General features: G+C 41.0%; 1 protein-coding gene across 2 annotated transcripts in view; it reads right to left on the bottom strand.

Moving 5' to 3' along the window:
• Nucleotides 1-22,563, bottom strand: part of STK4 (serine/threonine kinase 4) — a 46,497-nt gene that overhangs the window by 13,736 nt on the left and 10,198 nt on the right. For both annotated transcript variants that reach the window (XM_088175036.1, XM_014884020.2), the window contains 2 exons: nucleotides 21,882-22,068; nucleotides 9,759-9,916 (listed from right to left, as the gene is read on the bottom strand). In XM_088175036.1, coding sequence (XP_088031162.1) covers nucleotides 9,759-9,916; nucleotides 21,882-22,068 — 345 coding nt within the window. The remainder of the gene's footprint in view (nucleotides 1-9,758; nucleotides 9,917-21,881; nucleotides 22,069-22,563) is intronic.

The raw sequence follows: 22,563 nt of genomic DNA, 5'->3' as shown, positions 1-22,563 counted from the left end.
GCTGGCAGTAAGCACACCCCGATGTTTCTGCAGGTTTTAAAGTAAAACAGGAAGAGGCTGCACAGGGTCAGATGTTCCAGGTCCAGCAGTCAGAGCTGAGGTAACTTTGCTCCTCTCAGAGTTCATAATTTCAGGCATTTGTCCAGATGACACCCTGCCCACTGGACAGTGTTCACAGAGGTCTGATGGAGGCTTCATCCCTGGCTTTTCCAGCTGGTCCAGACTCCATCCCCCAAGAGGAATCCAGAGCTATGGCAGACCCTTCATGCAGAGTCTCCAAAAGGAGCCCTTTCTGCTACAGATGAGAAAAACCTGGACAAGCTTGTCTTTTTAAGCTACATTACCCTTTACAAACATTTGCACTGACAGATGAGCTGGAAGAAGATTTCAGAAGCATTTCAAATAGATCTCGTTTCAGCAGCAGTGTTCTTTCTTTAAGGGAGATGCTGTGCCAAGAACACATCCAGCCCTGAAAACAGATCTCAAGGCATAACAAGGCTCAAACAGGTTTTCTAAAGAATTCAGTGTGGTCAGAGAGTATTTTTCTAGCATTACATCTTCAATTCCTTTCCCCTTTCTCCCAAAGCAGAAATGCATGTTGCAGCCTGACCTTAACCATGCAGCAGCAGTGAACAAACCAAATAATCACAGACTCAGGATGAAGTTCTTTTAGTTACTTAGTTCATCTGCAAAACTTTCAGTCAATGTCTTAGCAGATTAAATCCACAATAGGCAAGAGGCCTCCAAGATAGTCCAGGATGTTGAATTTACAAGTCTGAGTACTCTGATATGAAGTCGATTTCAGGTTACATTATTTCAGTCTCCATTAAGGGCTATGACCTAAGCAACAAACTACAGCAACTCATTTTACTTCCCACTCACTGCAAGTTTCATCTAAAAGCCTCATGTCACAGAAGGCCTGCTATAGACAAAAATATAGCAAAAAATGAGAATTTGACAGCAAGTTGTGGCAGTAAGTGCTTTGCAATCAATGTCAGTTTGCACCAAAGTGAAAGCAGGTGGTGAGCAATGACCCTGTTACCAAATGGAAGAGAGCAGGAATCTATTCTCTTCCCCAGCAGAGACACATCTCTGAAGCACCTTTTTCAATTTTAAATATTGCTAACAAATTTTAAAACCAAATGTGGTATATTCTTTTGTTGTTGTTGTTGTTATACAGGGCATTTGGAAAGGTTTATAAAACCTACGAACACAGAACTTGCTGTGAGTCACACTGGTGGCTTGACACAGCCATGAACTATGAAGTTTGCAGTGAGGTTCAGAGTGTTTTCCTCATGTAAATGTGACAGAAGATTCAAGACCACTTAAACAATAAAACAGAGAAGCAAGCTGCTCCTGGGCTTATTTTTAAAAAGATTGTTTGACTACAAGGTGACAAAATGAACCATTTGTCCTTAATAAAGATGTCACAAGTTAAAAGTATTTTCTGGGAAGAACATACTAAATGTGCTGGAAAGATAATGCTTAAAAGAGAAATAAACAATTAACAGAGCTTTAAAAAATCTTGGCAGATGGCTGAAGAGAGAAAAGAAAAAGGAAATCCATTCAAGGAATGTCAGTGTTATGAATCAAGACAGGTGACATTTAAAATCAATGAATAAAACATCAGGAAAACCTGTCTCTTTTTATAAATCATACTTCACAGTGGAACTACATCTAGGTAATACACTTCAAGATCCTCCTCAATAGGCAGGAGATACCATGGGGGTACAATTCAGGTTTTGAAAGTTAATAATTGTCTATCCTGGACTGCCTCCTGTTGTCAGAAAAACCGAACTTTTATTCGAATTTGTTTCCCTCCCTCCCACAAAAAAAAAAAAAAATTGTAGCCTTAATGCTCTCCCACATTTTTTTCTTTCTTATTCTCCCAATAAGGAATAAATCTATATTTTAGATCCAGCACAGCAGAAACAAGTATCTCAAGTCTTTTCCCAACTAGGAATCTGCCCTAGTTCCACAGGGCCCAGACAGAGATATCAATCAGCCATCCCAGATCTGGCTTCATCTCTCAAACTGATGAATGCCCCAGCAAATAACTTCACTTTATGTTCAAAGTAAGACTATTGGAAGAAATCAGTGCCTGAGAAGTAATTTTTATTCCAGCCACCACTGGGAAAAAGGAGAGTTCATGATAGATGAAGGGAAGAAACACTTGGACAGAGAAATCCCTGAAGATTCACTCGAAGTGTTTGGTTTAGTCTTCCAAAAATGTTATTGAAAAATGCTCTACTTGAACCAAACTTTTTTATTCTTTTACACAAAACTATACATATTCAGATGGATTTTTTGAACGATCAATCTTCATTCATCACACAAAGGTCAGAGAAAATTGCTCCCTTAGAAAATAAAGAATGTAATCTAAGTTTCATAATAATTCAATAGGAGTCACAAGATGATATGATTTTCAGTAATGCCATTTAAATGACCTACAAATGTGCACACTCTAATACAGCTTTTTTTGCTCCTGTCCAAGCAGACAGGCTTTCTGGTGTCTCAGAAACCAACTCAAATTACTCACTTGGGTAATTTGGCTGGGAGAAAGGAAGAACAGAAAGATTAGTGTGGAGGCCTGCATCTGACACCTCTACCAAGCTGCTTAAAAGGCAGAAGTAAAAAGAAGATAAACCTAAGAGGATCACAGCAAAGTCAGGAAACACTATAAAATGGTAAATTATAAAGTCACACACCAGCAGCTTTCTCATATGATGCAAGTATTTCTAGCATCTGCCTTAACCCTGCATCCTCAGCATGCCTTATTCCTATTGCTAACAAAGACCCTATGACCAATTCCAACAAAATAAGAGCCAATTATTCAGTCTGCCATCATTTTCAAAGCTGGCAACTGTACAGAAAATACTCTCAAGTTTTTAATCGATTGAACTTCTAAAAGGACAAAAGGTAGTAAAGCTATAAAGCATCAATATTAGATTGCTAACAAATGCTATCCAAATGGATGTTCAGAGAAACCAAAGATGTTGAATGTTCCAGGTACTGGCAGACAACGAGCTGTTCACAAGACAAATGACACCTTCACAGACAGAATGCAATAAATTAGAGACTCTGGTCATTGTAAAGCAGCGTGTGTTTACTGTTATTGATAAGCAATAAATCACCTGCCCTCCAACAGTTCCTCCCTATAAATCACTTCCAGTGAAAGAAACAGATGGTTCCAGTATGAGCCATTCTTCAGACGAGCTGGGAGAGGGGATGAGCCCTGCTGAGCCATGGCCATGATAACTGCAGTCGTTGCACAGGGTGCAGGGGAGCAGCAGGAGCTGCAGTTGTTGCACAGGGTGCAGGGGAGCAGCAGGAGCTGCAGTTCCCTGCACCAGAGATTGCAGCTGTGACTGTGGCTGTGCTGAGCAGCACCTGGTGCTCCAGGGGCATCCTCACTGCCCTTCCCTGGCCTGGATTCCAGCCCACTGCAGTCCCTCGTGGCTGCATCCTCCCTGCCTGGACCATACCTGACACACAAAGGAGACTCTGATCTGTGTGCACTGCCAGGCTGCTGTCTGCCCAGAAGATATAGAATAATATAAATATTAAAGAATATAAAATACAAAGAAGAACATAAAAAATATGCCACGATCCTAGTGCTCTGGCAGCCTTGCTCTAGAAGAATTCAGCTTTCTATACATTTTTCAGCAACTTCAATTTCTTTCTATCACACCAATACCTGACTTGTCTAACTGGAAGGAAACAGATTCACGTTCACATTTTCACTGCAAACAAACAGCCTCTTGTTCAGGCTAAACAAGCTGAAGACACCATTAGACAAACATACTTTACTTTTTTGCTGGTAAAGATACCAGAAGTAGGTTTATATATTTTCCAATGCAACGTTTTAAACTACTAAGTAAAAGCACAGAAATGAGGATGTAAATAATGACAGAATATCCCAGTGAGATCAGCATAATGATACACTGTCTTCAGTGAACAGTAAAATTTTATTTTTCTTTACTACTTCAAGAAAAAGAATTATACCTTCACTCAGGGAAGAGGAAGCTTTCCTTTTATCTACATTATACTTGTAAAAAAAAGAAAAATCTAAGCAGTAGGTGTTAAAAGCCCTGGCTAGAAGCTGCTTACAGACACACAGAGAAAATATCACAGTTTCCTACAAATAATTATAAATGGACATACAGTTATTCAGCTATTTGAAGGAGACTGCAATTGTGATACCAACTCTTGCAACGCAGGTAATTAAGAATCTCCAAAAGATGAAAATATACTTTTAGAAACTAGACTTAATTAAATTCTAAGTGTTTTCTTGATGTTTTGCTTCAACCACTTGTCAGACCATTGCTTTGTCTCTTATCTGAACAAACTGCAATTCCAAGTGTGAAATAGGTTTCTATTGTCCACTCCTTTGTCCCACTGGCTTGGTGAGCCAGCATTCAACTCCGACAGCTTCCAGCTCCAAGGAGCCCTGGGCAGGACTCAGGGTAAGCAAACAGAACCAGAGACCACAGTAAGTGCTGTACAGACACTTCTGAAATGAAGATGTCTCATTTCAACACTGGTCTATTTTAAGGAGCGTGTCCCACAGAGAAGTCACGTGTGGACAGCAAATTGTGGCCTGAGCACTTTGGAAGGAACAGGTCAAACAACTGGAAAGAGATCTATAGGTGGGGGAAGAGCTGAGTGTGATCCCACAACTCCTGTGAAGCTCTTTGCCCATCCCTGACAGGCAGATTGTGAAGACCAGAACTGCTGCTCATACCTGGGGGCTCTGCCTGTGCAGCCCTGAAAGAAGTGACAGCTGAGGAGCTCTTGCATTTTTCCTCCCAATTAGAGGCAATTAACACCTCCTGCTCATCCTTCTTTATTTTGCCCTGGAAAAATTTCATAATCCACAGCTCTATTCCTTGCAGGACAGCCCTCCCCAGCAGCAGAGAAACAGATGACACTGTGCACTGAGAAGTGATGAAGGCTGTTTTGGAATCCCGGGAAATCACAGCAATCTTTCCTGTCCAAAGGAATTCCCATCAGCAGCCAGCGAGACACTGCTCAGAGGGAGCTGAAAGATGAGCCAACACAGAGAATGGCACTCCCAGCACGGACACACAGAGCTGAAATCCAGCTTCCCTCCCAGCACACTGCAGGGTGGTGGCACTGGGAACAAAGGCCACTGCCACCTTGCACAGAAATCTGACAAACTGGCCACCTCTGCTCCTTCCACTTCTGCAAAGCCCGACATTCTCAAGGGTGTATGCTAGTTTTATTTTTCTAAGGACAGAAGCTCTGCTCCAAAGTGTTTCTGCTTCAATGAGAGAACCTGTGAATGCAGATCCTCTTCATTAAGCCAAGGAGAGAGAAGGATGGACCCACACCGGGGCTGTTGGTAATTGCAGGAACAGGAAAGGTCTGACTCACCAAGACCTTGCAGCTGCAAGAAAATCAGGGTTTTCCCCAAAGAAGCAACACACTTCTTAGGACAGACACACAAGCCTTGATTCTGGTTACCTTCCTTCCAGCACTGAGGCAGGGGGATGGAGATTGCCAGTCAGAAAATGAGGAAATCCTGCAGGGGAATGGCACAGCCTCCCTCCAGCAGCCCTGCTCCCTCCTGCTGCCCTGCCAGGGCAGCACAGACGAGGTAAAGGTGTCTGCACCAATGCACCTCTCCACAGGCAACGAGTGCTGGCAGCTCCACAGGGGCTGGAATCAAAGAAAGCCTTGGAGCAAACAGCTCCAATTCCATGAAGACCTGATGTCCTGCAGTACTCCTGCCCTAATCTCTGTTAGAAGTTCATGTCCTACTTGACTTCACATCCAAAACAAGCCCCCCAGGATAGCAAAATTTCACTGATAAATGAAAAAACTATGACTTAGAATGACAGCAAAACCTAAGCTCAACACGACAGGTATTAAAAACCCCCACAGTCACATCATAATGGCAAAATTTGAGACTGACTAGGACCCAAGTGCCACTGATTTTTGCCTGTGGAACCAGACTCGTGAAATCAAATTGCTAAGGTTTCAATGTTGTCACAGCTCCCATAAGCCAGGAGTGGCTGGCACCTGCTAATTTGCTAACAAAATAGGCTTTCAATAAAAGGATTACTGATGTAATACAAAACATTCATGACTGGCTGATCCACAAATATGTGCTACAATGGGTTTGGCAACACTGAGGGCCTTTCAAGCAGGGCCAGAATGAAAACAAGTGATTCTACTATAGCCACAAGTGATATTAGAATAGTGACCTCCTAGAGCAGTTAAAAAGCTTTTAAAATAGGAATAAGTAAAGGATTTGTTGTATCTAAGTGCAGGGAACACTACACAGCTAATTTTCCTATATGTTACAGTACTACTGAAAGATTAAAGTGAAAAAATGTAGGACATTGTGTAAACAAATCTTCTAGCATTATTAAGTCTGTGCAACAGCATGTGACTAATGTTCACTGGCAAAATTAAATGCAACTACAAAAATGTTGAGATCTGATTATGGCAATTAGGAATTATCCATACAATGCAGCCTGCCCATTATCAGCCTACCCCTGCAGCAATCTCCTGCTAGAGTTTCTTATATTCTTCCTGAAAGCAAGAATTTTTGCCCACAATTAGTATTTTTCTCCCCACGTTAAATAAATCATAATGTTGTCGAAAATATTGTTTGCAGTCAACCAGGGCTTAAAAGATCCTCGTTCAAACATGAGAGGGGATAAACATTAATAGCATCAGGCATTGACTAATCATTTAATCATTTAATAATAATTTCTACCTCAGAAATCCAAGGCTGGAAATACTTTTCTGGAAATACTCTGGATTAATGGCATCTCTGATCACAACCAGAACACAGCCAGAGCATCACATTTAGGAGGAATGGAGTTCATCACCTTTCAGAACAGGATCTGTGGGTTTTCAGCTCTGCAGTGGATGGGATTGACTCCATCTAACCCTCATCTAATATGACATTGCCATTGTGATATAAATAGTGTCTTATTTGCCTGCTTCAGAAGAACAATGTTAGTCAAGAAAAGGTCAAATGGTTTTGCCACAGGCAAAAAAAGAGCAAAAATCTTTTGTAATTTAATATTGCCTTTTTTTTTTTTTTTTTTAAGACAGGAGACTCCAGGTGCTAGTCACACAGGAGAGAGAGGAATACAGAAAAGAAGAGAAGGCATATTTATCTAGTCTGCAGTGGCAGAAAGCAATAATATTTCAATCATTTCTTAAGGCCCAGAGGAACTAATATTTACCTGGCATCTCACTGATCACATCTCTACTTGGAATGATGCAAACTGTGGAAAAAGGCTGCTCAAACCTGCCTGCTTTGGCAATGCACAAGTTACAGCTGCAGGCAGGTCCAGGACAGATGTACTGGACACAACTAATGAATGCCTTTTTTTCCCTTATCCCAGTGCTTATTACACTGATGCTTTCAATTAATAAATCATTAATAAACTTGACTTTTACCCATAGATAGTCATCAAATCAATCAATTTTTAGCCAAATGGGAAAAAAAGACATGATTTTAAGTCTTTGACTACCTTATACAACACGAGCTTGCTACAACCCTCAGATAAGGGCTATACAAACACCCACATTATTTATTAAGGCTGCAATTTTCTCATCCTACAGTAAAAAAAAAGTAGCTCTGCTCCAAAATTCACATGCAAGGCAGGCTAGTACATTCATACACAACTGAACTAGAGAAACACATAGAGCTGGGAAGTGAAATTTCTACAAATTCCTTCACAAAAGTGACCCAAAGGCTGATTTATTGCTTGCCTTTATTGCTTCCAGCACAGTGGGAATCCGTGCACATGGCAATACTGCAGTACTAATGGAAATCAGTAAACAGGGTCACACGTGTCACAAGAGTTGCTTTTCATGTTCTAAAAATATTTGTGGGTCCTGCTTGCTGGAAAGGCAGTGTCCTTTGCTGGTGTTGCCTGTGCTGGCTGGGTGTACCCTGCACCTACAGTGGGAGTGCATCCCACTCAGAACAAATACACTGCTAAACTTGTTATCAACCAAATTAGAAAGCAAAATAATTACAGCAAATTCCCCCCTGGGCCATCCTCTGCAGACTACAAAAGACTCTGAAGATACTTTGAAGCAGCCCATCCCTCCTGGGAAATGCCACTCATTGGAAAACAATTGTTTACCATTCAATTAAGATACAGCACGAGGTGAATGAGATAAATGAAGTATCTGACTCGACTGGAATCATGTGCTGGGCCCAGGCCCTGTGAGACACAGGCAGCTTGAGGGTTATTTTTGCACAAAAAACTTCTATCAGTGACTTTATCCCTCTAGACCAAAGATAACTACTGCAAGGGGCTACGAGGGAGGCAATGCAGGAGGTCCCCTCAGCTATTCTTTGCAGCCTGAATAAGAAAATAAGAAAAGCAGGTAAAGCAAGATGGAAGTTTTAGGGCAGAGGTTTCTTTCTTCTTCGCCTTCTTCTTCATGGGTCTAGGTGGTACTTTTGTAACTGGATAGAAAAATCCGCATTGCGGGTCACAGGTGCTTGGTTACTGGGTTAAAAGAAAAATGATTTAGGTGCTCATTCTTAATTGGACAGATTGGCCCTTAAAAGGCCTTGCAGAGAGAGAGATACATCACCCTTGTTAGCTAGAAGTGCTGTAGAACTCACTGTAATATAGATAAGAATTAATAAACACCTGAGTCCAAATACGAAATTTTGTCTCTCAAACATTTAATCCTGACTATGGCACAAAAAAAGAAGATAAAACATGATAAAGTTGTGCCCTGTGTGAGGAAGAAGCCAGTTCTATCATTCAATTTTGGAAACCTTCTCCACAGCCTCAGGTCAAAAGCAGTGCCCTCCTGGGGGTCTGTCAGCACAGAAATTCTCAGTGCCCAGGGTTCCAACAAGCAAGAGCAAAGACAACAAAACAACAGCAGTACATCTATACAATCCACAGAAAGAGAATGAAAAGCTCCAGCTGTTATTCCAGCCTTGAAGGGAGGCATCTCCAGGGGTTGTGAACAGCAGAGGGGTTTTGCTTTGCACACTTTGTGAATATCACCAGCTACTGCCAGAGTGACAACCTGAACCACGGGCAGTGTGAGCACACAGGGAAAAAAGAGCCTGCACTGAGAGACCACTGCAGAAAAACGAGGAGGGAACAACCTTCAGCACCTTCTGGCTTTTTGGAATCAAACATGAAGTTTTACATCCTCACACACACGAAAAATTAAATCTAATTTATGAATAATTGCTCTTTGTTTGAGCTTCTGAAAAGTTCCTGGAATTTCTGAGCACATCAGCCTCAGGAAGGAAGAATGAAAATAAGGATTTGGAAAGAGAAATGAAGACAAGCTTGATGTTTGTATAATAAAACAAAATCCAGTGCCAAAGCTTGAAGAAAACAAGGAAATTCAATAGTTCTAACACTGTTCTTTGTAAAACACTACATATTGAGGATTTGTATTTTCCAACTGCCATCTGGATTTTTTTTTTTCAAATTTTAAATGTATAATGGGGAACTAAAGTAAGATAGCTTATACCTTCGTGTCCTCAGGCTTTTTTGTTCCTTTGTTTGCTTTTAAACAAGGAACATTTGAAGATAATGACTGGCTATGATTACTGAGAAATACATAAAGAAAACGAGTTTTTCAAAATGCCCTATCCAAATGCATTAGCAATTAGAACCTCCTCAAGTTTCCATTAGTCTGTCAAAACAAGAAATAATCTCATGGCAGCTGACTAAAATTCTTAAAGATTGTCACACAGATTGAATTTCAAAATATAGACTTACAAATTCGTAGTCTCCATCCTGTGGTACTTTCCAATCAGATGAATTCTTTGTCTGGCCAGAAACATTCTTCCCAAAGCTATTGATTTGATTCTCCTTTTCCTTCTGCTCAAAATATTCAAGGAATGATGGTCTGGCTGGCTGCATCGTTTCATCCCTCCCTGAAAATATTAAAAATAAGAAAAAAATAGTTGTTTTGAAAAATACAGTTTTGGTTATACAGCCCTACATCATGCCCAAAAGTGATTTTATTTTTTTAGCACACACTAAATCACACAGCACTGCTAAAGTACTTGCTAAAATACTATTTTTCAGCAGCTTTTCCATCATAAAATGGACTGCACAATGAGAAAAGTGGAGCAGGAAAGCTGAAAGCCCAGCACAGAAGTGATTACAATGCTGGAGGCCTTGGCCTCTAGACCTGCAATCCATCCCTGACAGCACACTCCAGGTAACCAACCTGATGCCAGAACTGAACAGCTGCTGGCCAGACAGGCTGGGCTTTTTCATCCCAGCCAGGTTCCACTGCAAAAAAAGCAAGCTTCAAAAATAAACAGTGCTGTTTTACAAGAAACTCACTTTTAGATTTCTGAACAGAAAAACAAGGCTTTCAAAGACCACAAACACCTTATAAATACCACAAAATTTGCCTTGGGTAGAAGTGGTCAAGTTTTCTATAGTGTTTGGAAGGAAAGGTTTATTTAGCTTGCAAAATTTCTTTTTTTTTTCTCTTCTTATAAATAGTCAGTAGGTGCTCACGTTTACTGCTCTAGTTTTCTTTTTGTAAATTAGCTTTTCTCAACCAACTTTCTTAGTGGAAGAAAGGCTTAGACTTAGACTCAAACAAGTCAAATACACAGATTAACCATTCAGTTCTAAGCTGTAATGAAGAAACTTGGGGTAATAAGAAATGGGAGGGCGGCTTCATTTGTAGGGTGATGACAGCACAATAAGGAAGGAAGTGATGAAATGTGAGAGGATGAAAATGCTAATTCCCAATACAGACAGCAAAAAAAAAAAAAAAAATAACCAAAAAACAACGACCCAACCCAAAAGAGGAAGAAAATATGAAATTTAACTTCACAGCAAGGCAAAGTTACAAGGCTTCCAGCATCTCCAAGGGAAGATTTCTTCAGCAGTGCAACCAGTCCAGCACCAGATGCTGCCCAGGCTCTGCACACTTAAACTGGGCTGTCCTGAGTTTAGCACAGCTGATTCCTTGAGAAGAGTCTCAGTCCAAACTAAGAGGCTTGCACAGCAAAGATGCTTTAACAAAATGTTTAGAGCTGCAGACACAGCTCCAGGCTGCTCCCAGCTCAATGCCCCTGCACTGCTCCTGATGATAAAATGCTCCACCAAAACCTGAGAGCAGCATGGAAGCAAGCACTGTAACCCACTAAATGGTTTTGTTCTGTAACACAAGGTTCTCTAGAATAAGTTACTCATACTTGAAACATATGTTTTAGGTGATGCAGAAACCATAATTTTCAGGAAGCAGGATCAAGGCTGGAGTTAACAGAAAATGGCATCAGAACAGCCTGTCTGGACTGCAGAAATAAGTTCAGTGCTGAATGCCATACGTTTGAAATAAATATAACCTGTCAGGCAGGCAACCAACCCAGAGTTTAGAGCTTCAAATAAGCACACAGGGGATGTCCTGTGATGGGCTGGCAGGGTCTGTGTAATGCAGAGACTCTCCCACAAGAATGTGTACAGAAGGCAGGCTGTCACAGAACAATCCTCTCTAAGGACATTCAGCACCGCTTTCCTCTTGAAAAAATATTAGCTGCTCTGGAAACTCATTAAGATTTAATCACAGAATATTATTCTTGCATATAAAATTGCCACCCAGTGATCCAGAACTTCTCTGGCAGACTCTATCTGAACCTCAGAGAAGTGCATGAAGTCCTTGGTCAGCTATAAGATATTCTAAGAAATTATTTGTCTATAGACATGTTAAATACGGAACAATTTTCTACAAAGTATGAGAAATCTTGGCAGGATATTTGGGTGATGATACTGAGAGAAATGTGGTTCTGCACAGCCCTAAATGTCATGATGCATTTTGAAAAAGCCCTGCATCGTTCTGCCTCTCTAGGGCCAGCTAAAAGCTCAAGCATGAACTGAAGTGCTGATACTTTTGCAACATGACAACTGGAGCAAAGACAATTTATTATACCCCTGGCAGTAGTTCCCCTTTTTTAAAAACCAAAACTAAAAAACTCATCATACATAATTAGATCAAGAAAGACACCTTCAGACCAGCAGCGTGAAGGTCAGGCAGGGAACACGTCTGCGAAGTGGAGAACAGATTTGCTGTTGGGAATAATTACTGAAATACAATCACAATCCAATTACTGCTGAGTGATAAAACATTTATTTAGAATGAAGTAAACACACTCCTTGTACTCTGCTGCAGCTCAGCCTGCTTGAAGCAGGAGGTAAGTTATTATGGACAATCATGGCAATGTTTAACACCAAATAATTTTGTAGAAAGAGAGGAATTCATAACTAGCCAGGCTAATCTATACACAGCTCACTGACAACCAGCCTGGGTCTCGGTAATGCAGACTTCCTAGGGGGAAAAAAAGAGAAAATCTAAATCATGTTTGTGTTCTGTTTTGAAGATTACTGTTTGCAGCAGAGGAGACTGTGAAAGCAAATGTTTCACTCCAGTGACACTGGCTTATTCAGTTCCTTTCTATTTACTTTCTAAAAAACTGTTCACGCAAAACAGAGCTAAATCCAGAGTGTCAGTTAAAATAATCACACTCGTTTGCTCACATCTTGTGTTTCACCAAGAATTGCACTATTTGCACTTGGCAGAAGAGATTTGCAGAGTCCCACCTGCCCAGGTCCCCCTGGATGGCATCCCTTCCCTCCAGCATGTCAACTGCAGCACACAGCTCAGTGCAGCTGGTGATAAAAGGAAGAACAGGGAAATGTATGTACCTAGAGACCATTTTCTTGCTGCCCTTGATGTCCCTGGTTATATTTAATTCTATCAGGGTTTTAGCTTTCCTAACTTCATCACTGGCTGCTCGGACAATTTCTGTATTCCACCCAGGCTACCTGTCCTTGCTTCCACCCTCTGTGGGTTTTCTTTTTGTGGCTGAGTTTGTCCAGAAGATCCTTGATTATCCTCATGGCATTTTTGCCTGATTTCCCCATTGTCGGGATGCATCACTCCTGAGCTTGGAGGAAGTCAGCCTTGAATAGGAACCAGCTTTTTGGGCCCCTTTTCCCTCCAGAACTTTATCCCATGATACTCTACCAAGCTACTCCTGAAGAAGCCAAAATCTGCTCTCCTGAAGTGCAGGGCAATGAACTCTCTGTGTGACCTCCTCACTCTCCCAGCGAGAAGATGAGGGGAAATGAAATGCTGCAAAGGGTAACTCGGCTGAACAAAAGGAAGAAAGTTTCACAGCAGGGATGGCTCTGCAACAGAATGGGACTGGAGTGACTTTGCAAGGCCCCGAGCAGCCAGATCTGACATTGCACTTGTCCCATTCCAGGGACCAGGGCAGGGAATCAGAGGGATGAGCACCAGAGCTCCCTGCCCACACAAGTATTTTTGTGGCACACTTCACATCCACAACAGACACCTCTCACCCTGCAGTCACCTTAGGCCTTGCAAACACAACCAACATTTAGACAGCAATTTTAGCACATTTCCACACATCAACTTTTTAACTGACATAAAGCAGACATTGCTAAGTGACAAAAAAAATGGGGGAAAAAAAGATGGCAATATAAAAGGAGAAATAGCTGTGATGCAGGTCTAAGATATCTGTAATTTTAGTTGCTGCTGTGATGTCTGTAGGAGTGTGGATGCAGCAAGACTGACAGAAATGCTCCCAGAGACAGAAAGACATTACACCAAATCAATTATCATCCCAGCACGACTGAAGTCCTTTTTGTCAATCTTAGCACTTAACAGCAGTGTCATCTTTCCAAAGATGACCTGCTATTAATTCAACACAAGAGTCACACCACTATATCTTTAAAATTTTGATAACAGGCAGCCAAAGACAAAAATCGATCACTGCTATTTGCAGAAGCAGATGCTGCTGAAAGATGACACCGCACCAAATGTGTCTGTGCCAAAAAGCATTTAACTTCCTAATTTTATAGGGTTAGGCTAAAATATGAACATTTGACAGAAAGTGAGATCACAACTGTGGTGGAGCAGAGCCTTTTATGAGAAGGTCACCCCACAGTGACAAGAAAGGCTTCATTGTTGCATCTATTTTGGAATCTAAAGAGTTGCTCATGAGGATGAGCCATGAGAGCTCCCTGGAGCCATTAAAGGTCTATCATTTAGATATGCAGTCATCTTTGAGGAGCTATATTAATTACACAAATGGAACACCACAGCTCTGCTGGGGCTGGTCCAGCTGACTGCAGAATTGCAGGTTCAGAGTGGCCGTGCAGAGCAGGGAGGGCTGCCCAGAGCTCAGCCTGCATCCTGGGAAGAGCAGAAACCCTCCATGGAAAACTCACAGGTGTTGCCCGGTTTTAAAGTCATGTTCAAAAAGTGTAAGAACATCATGTGTGAGAACAGAAAAAGGCGTGAAACTAGTGGGTCCAAAGGTGAGAATGCTGTAAGTTGCGCACAACAAATATCCCTGTAAACTTCGATTTCTGTGTCATCCTTCAGCACAGGTCCAGCTGCATGTGGCAGTGTGAAAGCAGTGTGACAGCCCCTCTCCAAGCACAAACAGCCCAGACAAGCCAAAAGACAAGTGACAGGTACAGGCAGGGCTCTGCAAGAAGCCAGCACTGGATCCTCTCCTCTGCCAGGCTACAGCAAGGGCAACTTCTAAGGAAAAAACAGAACAATCCACTCCTCTCCAAAAATTGTCACCTGTCTGAATAGTTGAGGGAATGGAATAGGTCAGTCTTAGGGGCTGACTGCAGCACACAAACCACCTTATCACATGAAGCAAAAGATGACAAAGAAGGTATGGAGAGCCTCCAAGTAATTTGCATTTCCATATGATGCTGCAGAGAAAGCAGAATGATAAAGAAACAGCCCAGTCAATCAAACCAGCAAGAGATTTACTTTTCATTCCCAGCAGTAAAGAATATCCATGAAACCAGATCATCTGCCATCATCTAGTCCCAGAAATCAAAAGATTCATTTCGTTGATTTTGTCAAATTAGCTCTCACAATTGAAAATTTTGAAAGCTCACAAGCTTCAAAGGATGCTTTCAAAAAGAAAAGGAGATTTACAAAGATCTTCTATCTATCTGAACAAGCTTGCTGAGCAATGAAATTAAAATTTCTGCTTTTCTCTAAAATTATTCTTCTCTACTCAAACTTGACATCAGAAGAATCCTTGCTTTATTATTCTTTCCTCTTGAAAGAGGTTGCTAAGGTCTACCTAAGGGTGAGTATTCTGGAGTTACAAAGCTTGTCATGAGAGGGAGAGTAAGATAACCTCAGGAACACATTTTGTGTGCACTTTACTCAAGGCAGTTTATATAGTTACTACTTAAATAGCTGTTCTTGAAGCCACAATGATTAGATTTCCTCCCTATACCACAAAAATTGGGAGCTGGAGTTATGGCTGGGAACAGTCAGGAGAAAATGCTACAAATTAATTTACAATGAAGCTGACATGAATCGGCAACAATGAATAATCAATTACTACATGAGTGATTTCAAATTAAAAATCCTTGGTACATGTATTTGTCAAAATTTCAGAGGCTGCAGTCTCTACTGAGCCTTAGTCCTCACTAGTCCCAGTAAGCTGCTGCTTTATATTCAATTATGTAGCTTTAAGACTGAAAATACATACTTAGGATGCACAAAAAAGTGCCTGATGATCATGTGTAAGCAACACTTCATTAATAAAAAATTTCAAATGGAACTGCAGTTTTCTTTGCTTTGGGCTATTTTTTTGAGATCACAGATGAACTTTAGCAGCTGGACAGCATAATTTGTACAGTCTGAAGAGGACTGAGTCGTTTTAAGCAGCAGAGCAGAGAGATGTCAAATTACTCAACCAGAGCAAATATTGCTCCATTGTTAATAAGCTTATCCCATGGCAAGAGAAGATGAAATTTCCTCGTATTAAAAGCAGAACACATAACACTTTTTATCTCGTTATGAGGACAAGTCTCCCCATAATTATGGTCTATCTCAAATTAAATCAAACCAAAACACTCCCAACAGGTTCCGCTATTAATAAGAAACTCCTAAATGAACATAAAATCAACCTAAATCTCTTAATGAATAAGGTGTGAAAGACATCTAAGGAGAAGAGCACTAACACTCACTCAAAGCTGTAACATCTATAGTGAGAGCCCTTCCAAAAATAGGGGAGGAAATCCTCACAGTAATTGAGGGTGCTTAAGGCCAGGTTACCTCCTTTTATATCTCCTCTGCTTTAAATCTCAGACGTGATTATAAATACAGAGCAGCTTTCTTCCTCCATCACAGATTTTCAGTGGCCACCTCATGTCTTTCACCTCATTAGCCTGAATTGCTAATTGAGTCCAGCAGCCACAGCACGTGGCAGACAGTGAGATGTGAAGGTGCACTGAGAAAGAAGTGAACATTTCCTATTCTGCATCCTCTGGCTCAGCTCCTCATAAATCTTAATGAGAAACAACCTCATCAGCAGGGATGTAGTCTTCACATCCAGCACCTGTGGGTGACAGCTCAGGCTCCCCAGATGGCACAGAACCAAGTAAGCACTTCCTCACTCCCTCTCTATTCATAAGCCAGAAACTCATTTGCTTATCTAGAGAGAACAGAAAACAACATTGCAATGAACGTTTTTTTCCCCTGAAGCTGGAAAATCTGCTGGTAGAAACAAATGTGAACTTCTGCAATGAAAGAATTTAAGAGTTTATACTTTTTCTTATTCCTGCTTAGGAGCAAGGCTGTCTCCAGAATTTATTTTGATCCAGTAGAGAGTGAGTTTATTCTTAGAAGAGACAGGTAGGCTCCAGTTTGCCTGTATGTGCAAATGCACAAATGTGCATGGGACAGAGATGTACTAAGTGATTTACTATTATTCTGTCTCCTGGTCCTGTACAGTGCTAAGGACCCTGTTAATCACACCTCCCATCTTCTCCAAGAAGAACGCTTCTGTGCAGAAGAAAAAAATCCCCTACTTTCTATCCCCCACCCTGTACTAAATACAGGAGTGCTCAATTATAAACTGTCAAAACCAGAAAAAACAGCTCTGTTAAACACATACATTCTTTCTCCAATTTCAGTATCTCTGAAAAGATAAACAGATAATTAACTCTGTTTTAGCAATGAAGCTTTGTCAAATATGCTGGACAACCAAAGGTAAATAAGCATCCCCCTTAGATTTAACTTCTCTTCGTTCTCCAGCCTGCAGAGAGCCAGTATTTCAATTAATAGGGCCAGTGTTCAAAAAGAAAAACAACAAAATGGCAGCACACACAACACCTCCCATCCCTCAGAAATGCTGTCTGCATGTTCACACACCTTAATATTCTTAAGCAAATTCTGCTGGCCACTGCTTATGTCAAGCTTGCCAGCATGGCTGCTATTAAAAGTCAAAAAGCAACAGTTCTCTGTGCTGATTTGTATTCTCCACATCCCAAGAGTGGCTGTAGGACGATTCTTACAGTTTGAGAACAATTTAATCAATGTAGGAGTTTGTATAAGCAGTATGTTATTTAAATGCATAATGCTAGGAGTGTTTTATGGTTCAATTATGACTAAATGGACCAATTTGCTTTAAACACAGAACTGGACCACTGGACATTAATAACTCTAAGTAGTGGGAAGCTGCTGCAAAGAGCTATTATTGTCCATGGAGAAAACCAGAGGCAAAACAAGAACCTTTGGCCAGTATCTGTGACGCACACATGATGTAAATCCTGACAAGATGTGGAGTTTTCTCCATGAGCAATTTGGATAACGTGCCACTGCACTTTTCTGGACAGCTAATGATATTATCATCTATGGCTACCTCAGCTATACTCAGAAATACTTTAGTCAATTACAATATTAATGCAATCACATAATCCTTCTGCCACTTGTTCTCATTCTGCTGCTCACACTGCAGGTTTTACAGTCATTGCTTTACGTGAGAAATCTCAGGTTAATTCACGGAGAAAAAACATTTCCTAAGTCTTGGCAGAACCATTTCTCTGGCTTAGATTTAAGTGTGACCCACTGGATGTCTCACACAGCCACAAAGATGACAAGCTTACTCTGAATCATTTTTCAAATAGGAAATTGCCAAGTTTGCATCTTAGCTCATTTAATTTGCTAATGAAGCCCAATTCCCCCTCAAAAGGGGAAATACTTTTTTAAAATGACATAATCATGCTCAGCAGTGTGGGCAGGGTAAAAGCACAGCAAAACCCAAGCCACCTCAAATTGTGTAAGAATGGAGCCTGGATTTTTTTTTTTTTACATTTACAAACTCTAAAGAATTTTTACCAGTACATCACATTAACAAGGTAGAGACAAGTGTTATTAAAGCTTCTGGTCTACCTCTGCACTACACACTACGTGGAATGTGTGCCACAAGAAGAAAAACCCCACACCCACAATCCTTCCCATCTCCAAATTCCTCATTCATCTCAACCCAAACACCAGACAGCCCAACTCACACTACTGCTGGCAGTTCTGCATTCTCCAATATAATTCACCAATTATTTGATGCTTAAACAAACAAGATGTACTTCAACAGAGAAAAAAAGGGCAGACTATAGTACTAGACAAACTAGATCCAATTTCACTTGGATCTGATCATATTGCAGTGTTCAAGGAAAGCAACATTATTATAAAATTACGTTCCACTCTTTAAATCAAAGAGACAATTTCATGCCAAGATTCCACTATCTAAACAAGTACAGCAAGTAAAGCAGAAAGAGTAAAAGCATAAAGAGTAAAAAATGCTTCACTGTTTACTAGCACTATATATTCTCTCATAGAAAAATTTAAAAAGGACATTTCCAGACGTATTAACAGCTCAGAAGTTATTCCAGCTCTCAAGCACAATGGAAATGTCTGTTATTACAAATCATTGCTCATCTATAGTTCTCCAGCTACATTTAAAGTTTTCCTGGAATAGTTTAACTGCAATCCATAAGTAATCTTTCAGCAATCGATTTCGAAGTAAAATGTGTCGCAGCACAATTTAGTATCTGCGGGCTCAATCACTTGAGTGCTTTCAGAATGTCTAACAGAATGTCACTGTGACATTTTTAATGCTGCCTGACTATTTATATTGAGTGCTCAGAATAAAGCCAAGCAAATGAAAGAATTTAAGCAAACACAATTACAGCTCAATTGACTGCAAAACAAAACTTCCCCTACAATGTAAAATACTGGAATTTAAGATTCCTCTGAGCCTAAGAAGTCACAAATTGATTTACGAAAGAATCACTTTCAAGTCTGCTGGAAGTTGTTTGCACTTTCAAAGCTATTGGAAGTTGTTTGCTAGAGATTTCTAAGACAATCCTATCTATAAAACACTGAAATACAACACTTTGCACACTTTTTACATTCAGAAGAAATACAACCAAACAAAAAACTACTTAAGACACAGATTTATTTTTTTTAATTAGGAAGAAGGGCTAGAACACAACTTCAGAAACCTGCAGTTAAAAAGCCCAGGACACCTAGGGAAGCTATAATTCCATGTAAAAAAACAAACCAGAAGTTTTTTATTAACTTAAAAATAGATTCTATTGTGAGTCATAACACAAACTCCAAAAAATATATAGATGCCTTTAAAATATGATTCAATGAAGCTCCTTAAAACTCAGTTGTTCTCATACAGCATTATTTTATTTATATTTAAGATTACAAAACAGCACTTTCTCCAGAGGGTTCTGCAGCAGGCTGATGAGCTTTAGGGCTAAATACATTTAACTGAATATTATGAATATGTAAATGGCAAGATGAAAAATGGAGCTGCAGGGAATTCTCATGAAGGGCAAGCTGCTCACAGACACTGCCTTGCATCTCCAAAACAAACTGAGAACTGCTCTGTGCAGCATTTCAGAGTTACACTACCCAAGGAGGAGGAGCAAAGGGTTAAGGTACAGGGATCATTTTCATTCATACCAGATTTGCTGGAATGAAGCTACAAGCAGGCAGGATGCAGCAGAGTGGGGTCACAGGGTGTGAAGCCCATGGGCATGGAGTGCCAGCACATCCTCCAGCACCTCCAAACACCTCCTGCAGCACCTCTGCCACACACCTGCCTGCAACACCTTGCACAGCAGCAGCTGAAGAACAGAGAGGCTTTAAGGAGCCTCAAGTGTAAGGAGGGTTTAACATCAAAACTCCACTTTCCAGTCACGGGGAGCCCGAGGTGTCAGAGCTTGTTGTGGAGCTCCCTCTTGAGGGTAGAGACTGCCCCGTGGTAAAGGCATCGCTGCATCCTCATCACTGATTCTGCTCAAAACCAGAGCACGTCCTTGCTAAGAGACACTATCAAAGGCATCCCCTCAAGCCTCTGAACACCACAGACAGCACTGGGTGCTTTTGAGTTACAGGCACTGCAGCCTCAAAAAGATAGTGAGAAGATAAGCACATGTCAAACACTGAAGATAAACTCGAGAGGAGCTTTAGTGACACAGTGCTGGCAGTGCAGGAGCACCACACAGCAAAACCTCTGCTACTGTGAGCCATGAAATGGAACCATACACACTGATGATCAGAAACTATCAGTGCTGTCTGCTGGTAAAGAAACTGCAGCTTCACCACGTTTATTTAACACCGTTGAAATGTCCCTTTCTTTGGATGGCATTTGAACTGCTCTAAGCATCCATGCATCTCCTTGCTAGACCAACCTTGTTCACCACACCTTTGCCTTTGCTGCCCCAAACTGCTACATGGACTGACACCTCTGGGTTTTAATGTGATGGATCATGTTTATCACTGACACCTCTGGGTTTTAATGTCATGAATCATGTTTATCGAAGTTTGGAAAAATCTTTAAAGGGATTCCATTGAAACCTCCCTCTCAAACCCAACATCGTTTCACAAGCTTCAAAGGGTCATGACAGGGAAGAAGCTTTCATCACAGAAATTCCTGAGGAAAGGATTTTTCCAAACTCCTGTGAAGAACAGCTACAGGCTCAGTATTAGATGGCCAAGGAAGTCTTTGAGAGCAGTGCCAGAGCCAAAAGAACAAGCTTTGCATGTGATGGTCATACTTGGGTACTGCTAAGCCCTCAGTCAGCATTTTCCCCAGTCCTTGAGCAAACAAACATCCAGGCTGGCCAGTTGAGTCATCCCTGACTACCTCTGCCTCAGGACTGCAAGGTTAACAAACCAGTGGGAATGGATTTCTATGAGAATCCATAATTCAAAAAAGATTCTTTTTCTTGTAGTCATACTTTTTTGGGAAGGCTCTCCCTGACACTTCTTTAATCAAAGAAACATTTTCAACTCTTTTTCAGCTCAAGCTGTAAGGTCTTCCACAGACTATCAATCACAATTTTAAATCTCACATCCTCTGACAAGGCTTGTGGCATTAGTAAGCTTTCCTGTTTTAGGATTTAGCACGGATTTCAGCTTGAACGTCTGAAACAGCAACACAGCTCATTTGGTTGTCCTAAGTGACTACAGTAACATTAAAGAAGCACATCAGTCTAGAGAGATGCCAACCCCTCCCCCTGCATGTCCTGCTGTGATAAAGCCTGCAATATATTTATCATTTCATAAATCTGTCTCTTCATTGAATACATCACTCCTAAAACAGACTGCTTTCAGAGGCCAGGTTACAGCCAGATCATCATCTAAAACAACACACTTTTTGTGATTAACCCCTTGTTAACCCCTAAATTCTGTGAAAAATACAAAACCAGCAAAATGGAGCTGAAAAAAAAACCCAAACAAACTACTAGTTTGAATCAGATCTTATTTGATTAACACAAGCCTTTGGAAATTGTGCACATCAGCTATACCAAGTGCAAGACTACAAAGCATGACTTGAAACTTGGACCTAGAAAGATGTCTCTACTGCCAGAGGGCAATGACCTAAGAGTTTTGGCTCCTTACAACCAAAAGACACAATAACCTACCAAAAATATCAAAGCAGGTTGGGAATACGTATCAAAGCCCACATGAAGACTGAAGTAATATTCTAGAAATCAGAGATGGTTCCTTACTTTTCATGGTGCCCTCCTCTTCTTCCTCCTCGGTGTTGATGACCATGGTGCCCAGCTGGGACTCCAGGGTGCCATCGTGCTCGATCATGGTGTTGGCTCCATCACTCATGGTGTTCACAGCTCTGATGGTGCCAGTTTCATCCCCACTCGCCCTCACCATGGTCCCCGAATCCGTCTCATCCTCCTCCTGTTCAAACATGCCACAAACAGATTTTACTCAGGGTGGTGAAGTCCCATGAACAGTGTCTGTATTTAACAACACTGGAAAGTCACACTAATTCAGAGGTTTTTACAGGCACACACAGAAGCAACGTTTGGTTTATGCACTTTGTTCTCTCCCTGTCATCTCCAAACAGGTAATCAAAACTAATGAATACTTTTCTGCCAGCATGATAAATAAGGGAACAGATAAATAATCAGCAGAAACGTCTCACTGCAAGTTGCATCTCATTTCTGAGCTGGTGAAGATCACTCAATCAGTGTCTTTAGATTAGAACACTCAATCAGTCATTAGTGTTGCTATTCATGCAGGCAGTTCTGAGAGCTGACCCTAACCCACTGTCTCCAGTGGTATAGCTCACTGAGGAGTCACCAGTTACTTGGCAGCACCAGATCTAAGTCTGGAGAGTATGTGGCACATGGAAAGAAATGCCCCTCATCCTGCTTTTTTTCCTATTTTTGA

This window comes from Sturnus vulgaris, chromosome 17, assembly GCF_052056855.1.
Source record: "Sturnus vulgaris isolate bStuVul1 chromosome 17, bStuVul1.hap1, whole genome shotgun sequence".
NCBI classification, from domain to species: Eukaryota; Metazoa; Chordata; class Aves; order Passeriformes; family Sturnidae; genus Sturnus; species Sturnus vulgaris.
This window is presented reverse-complemented; position numbering and strand designations above follow the sequence as displayed.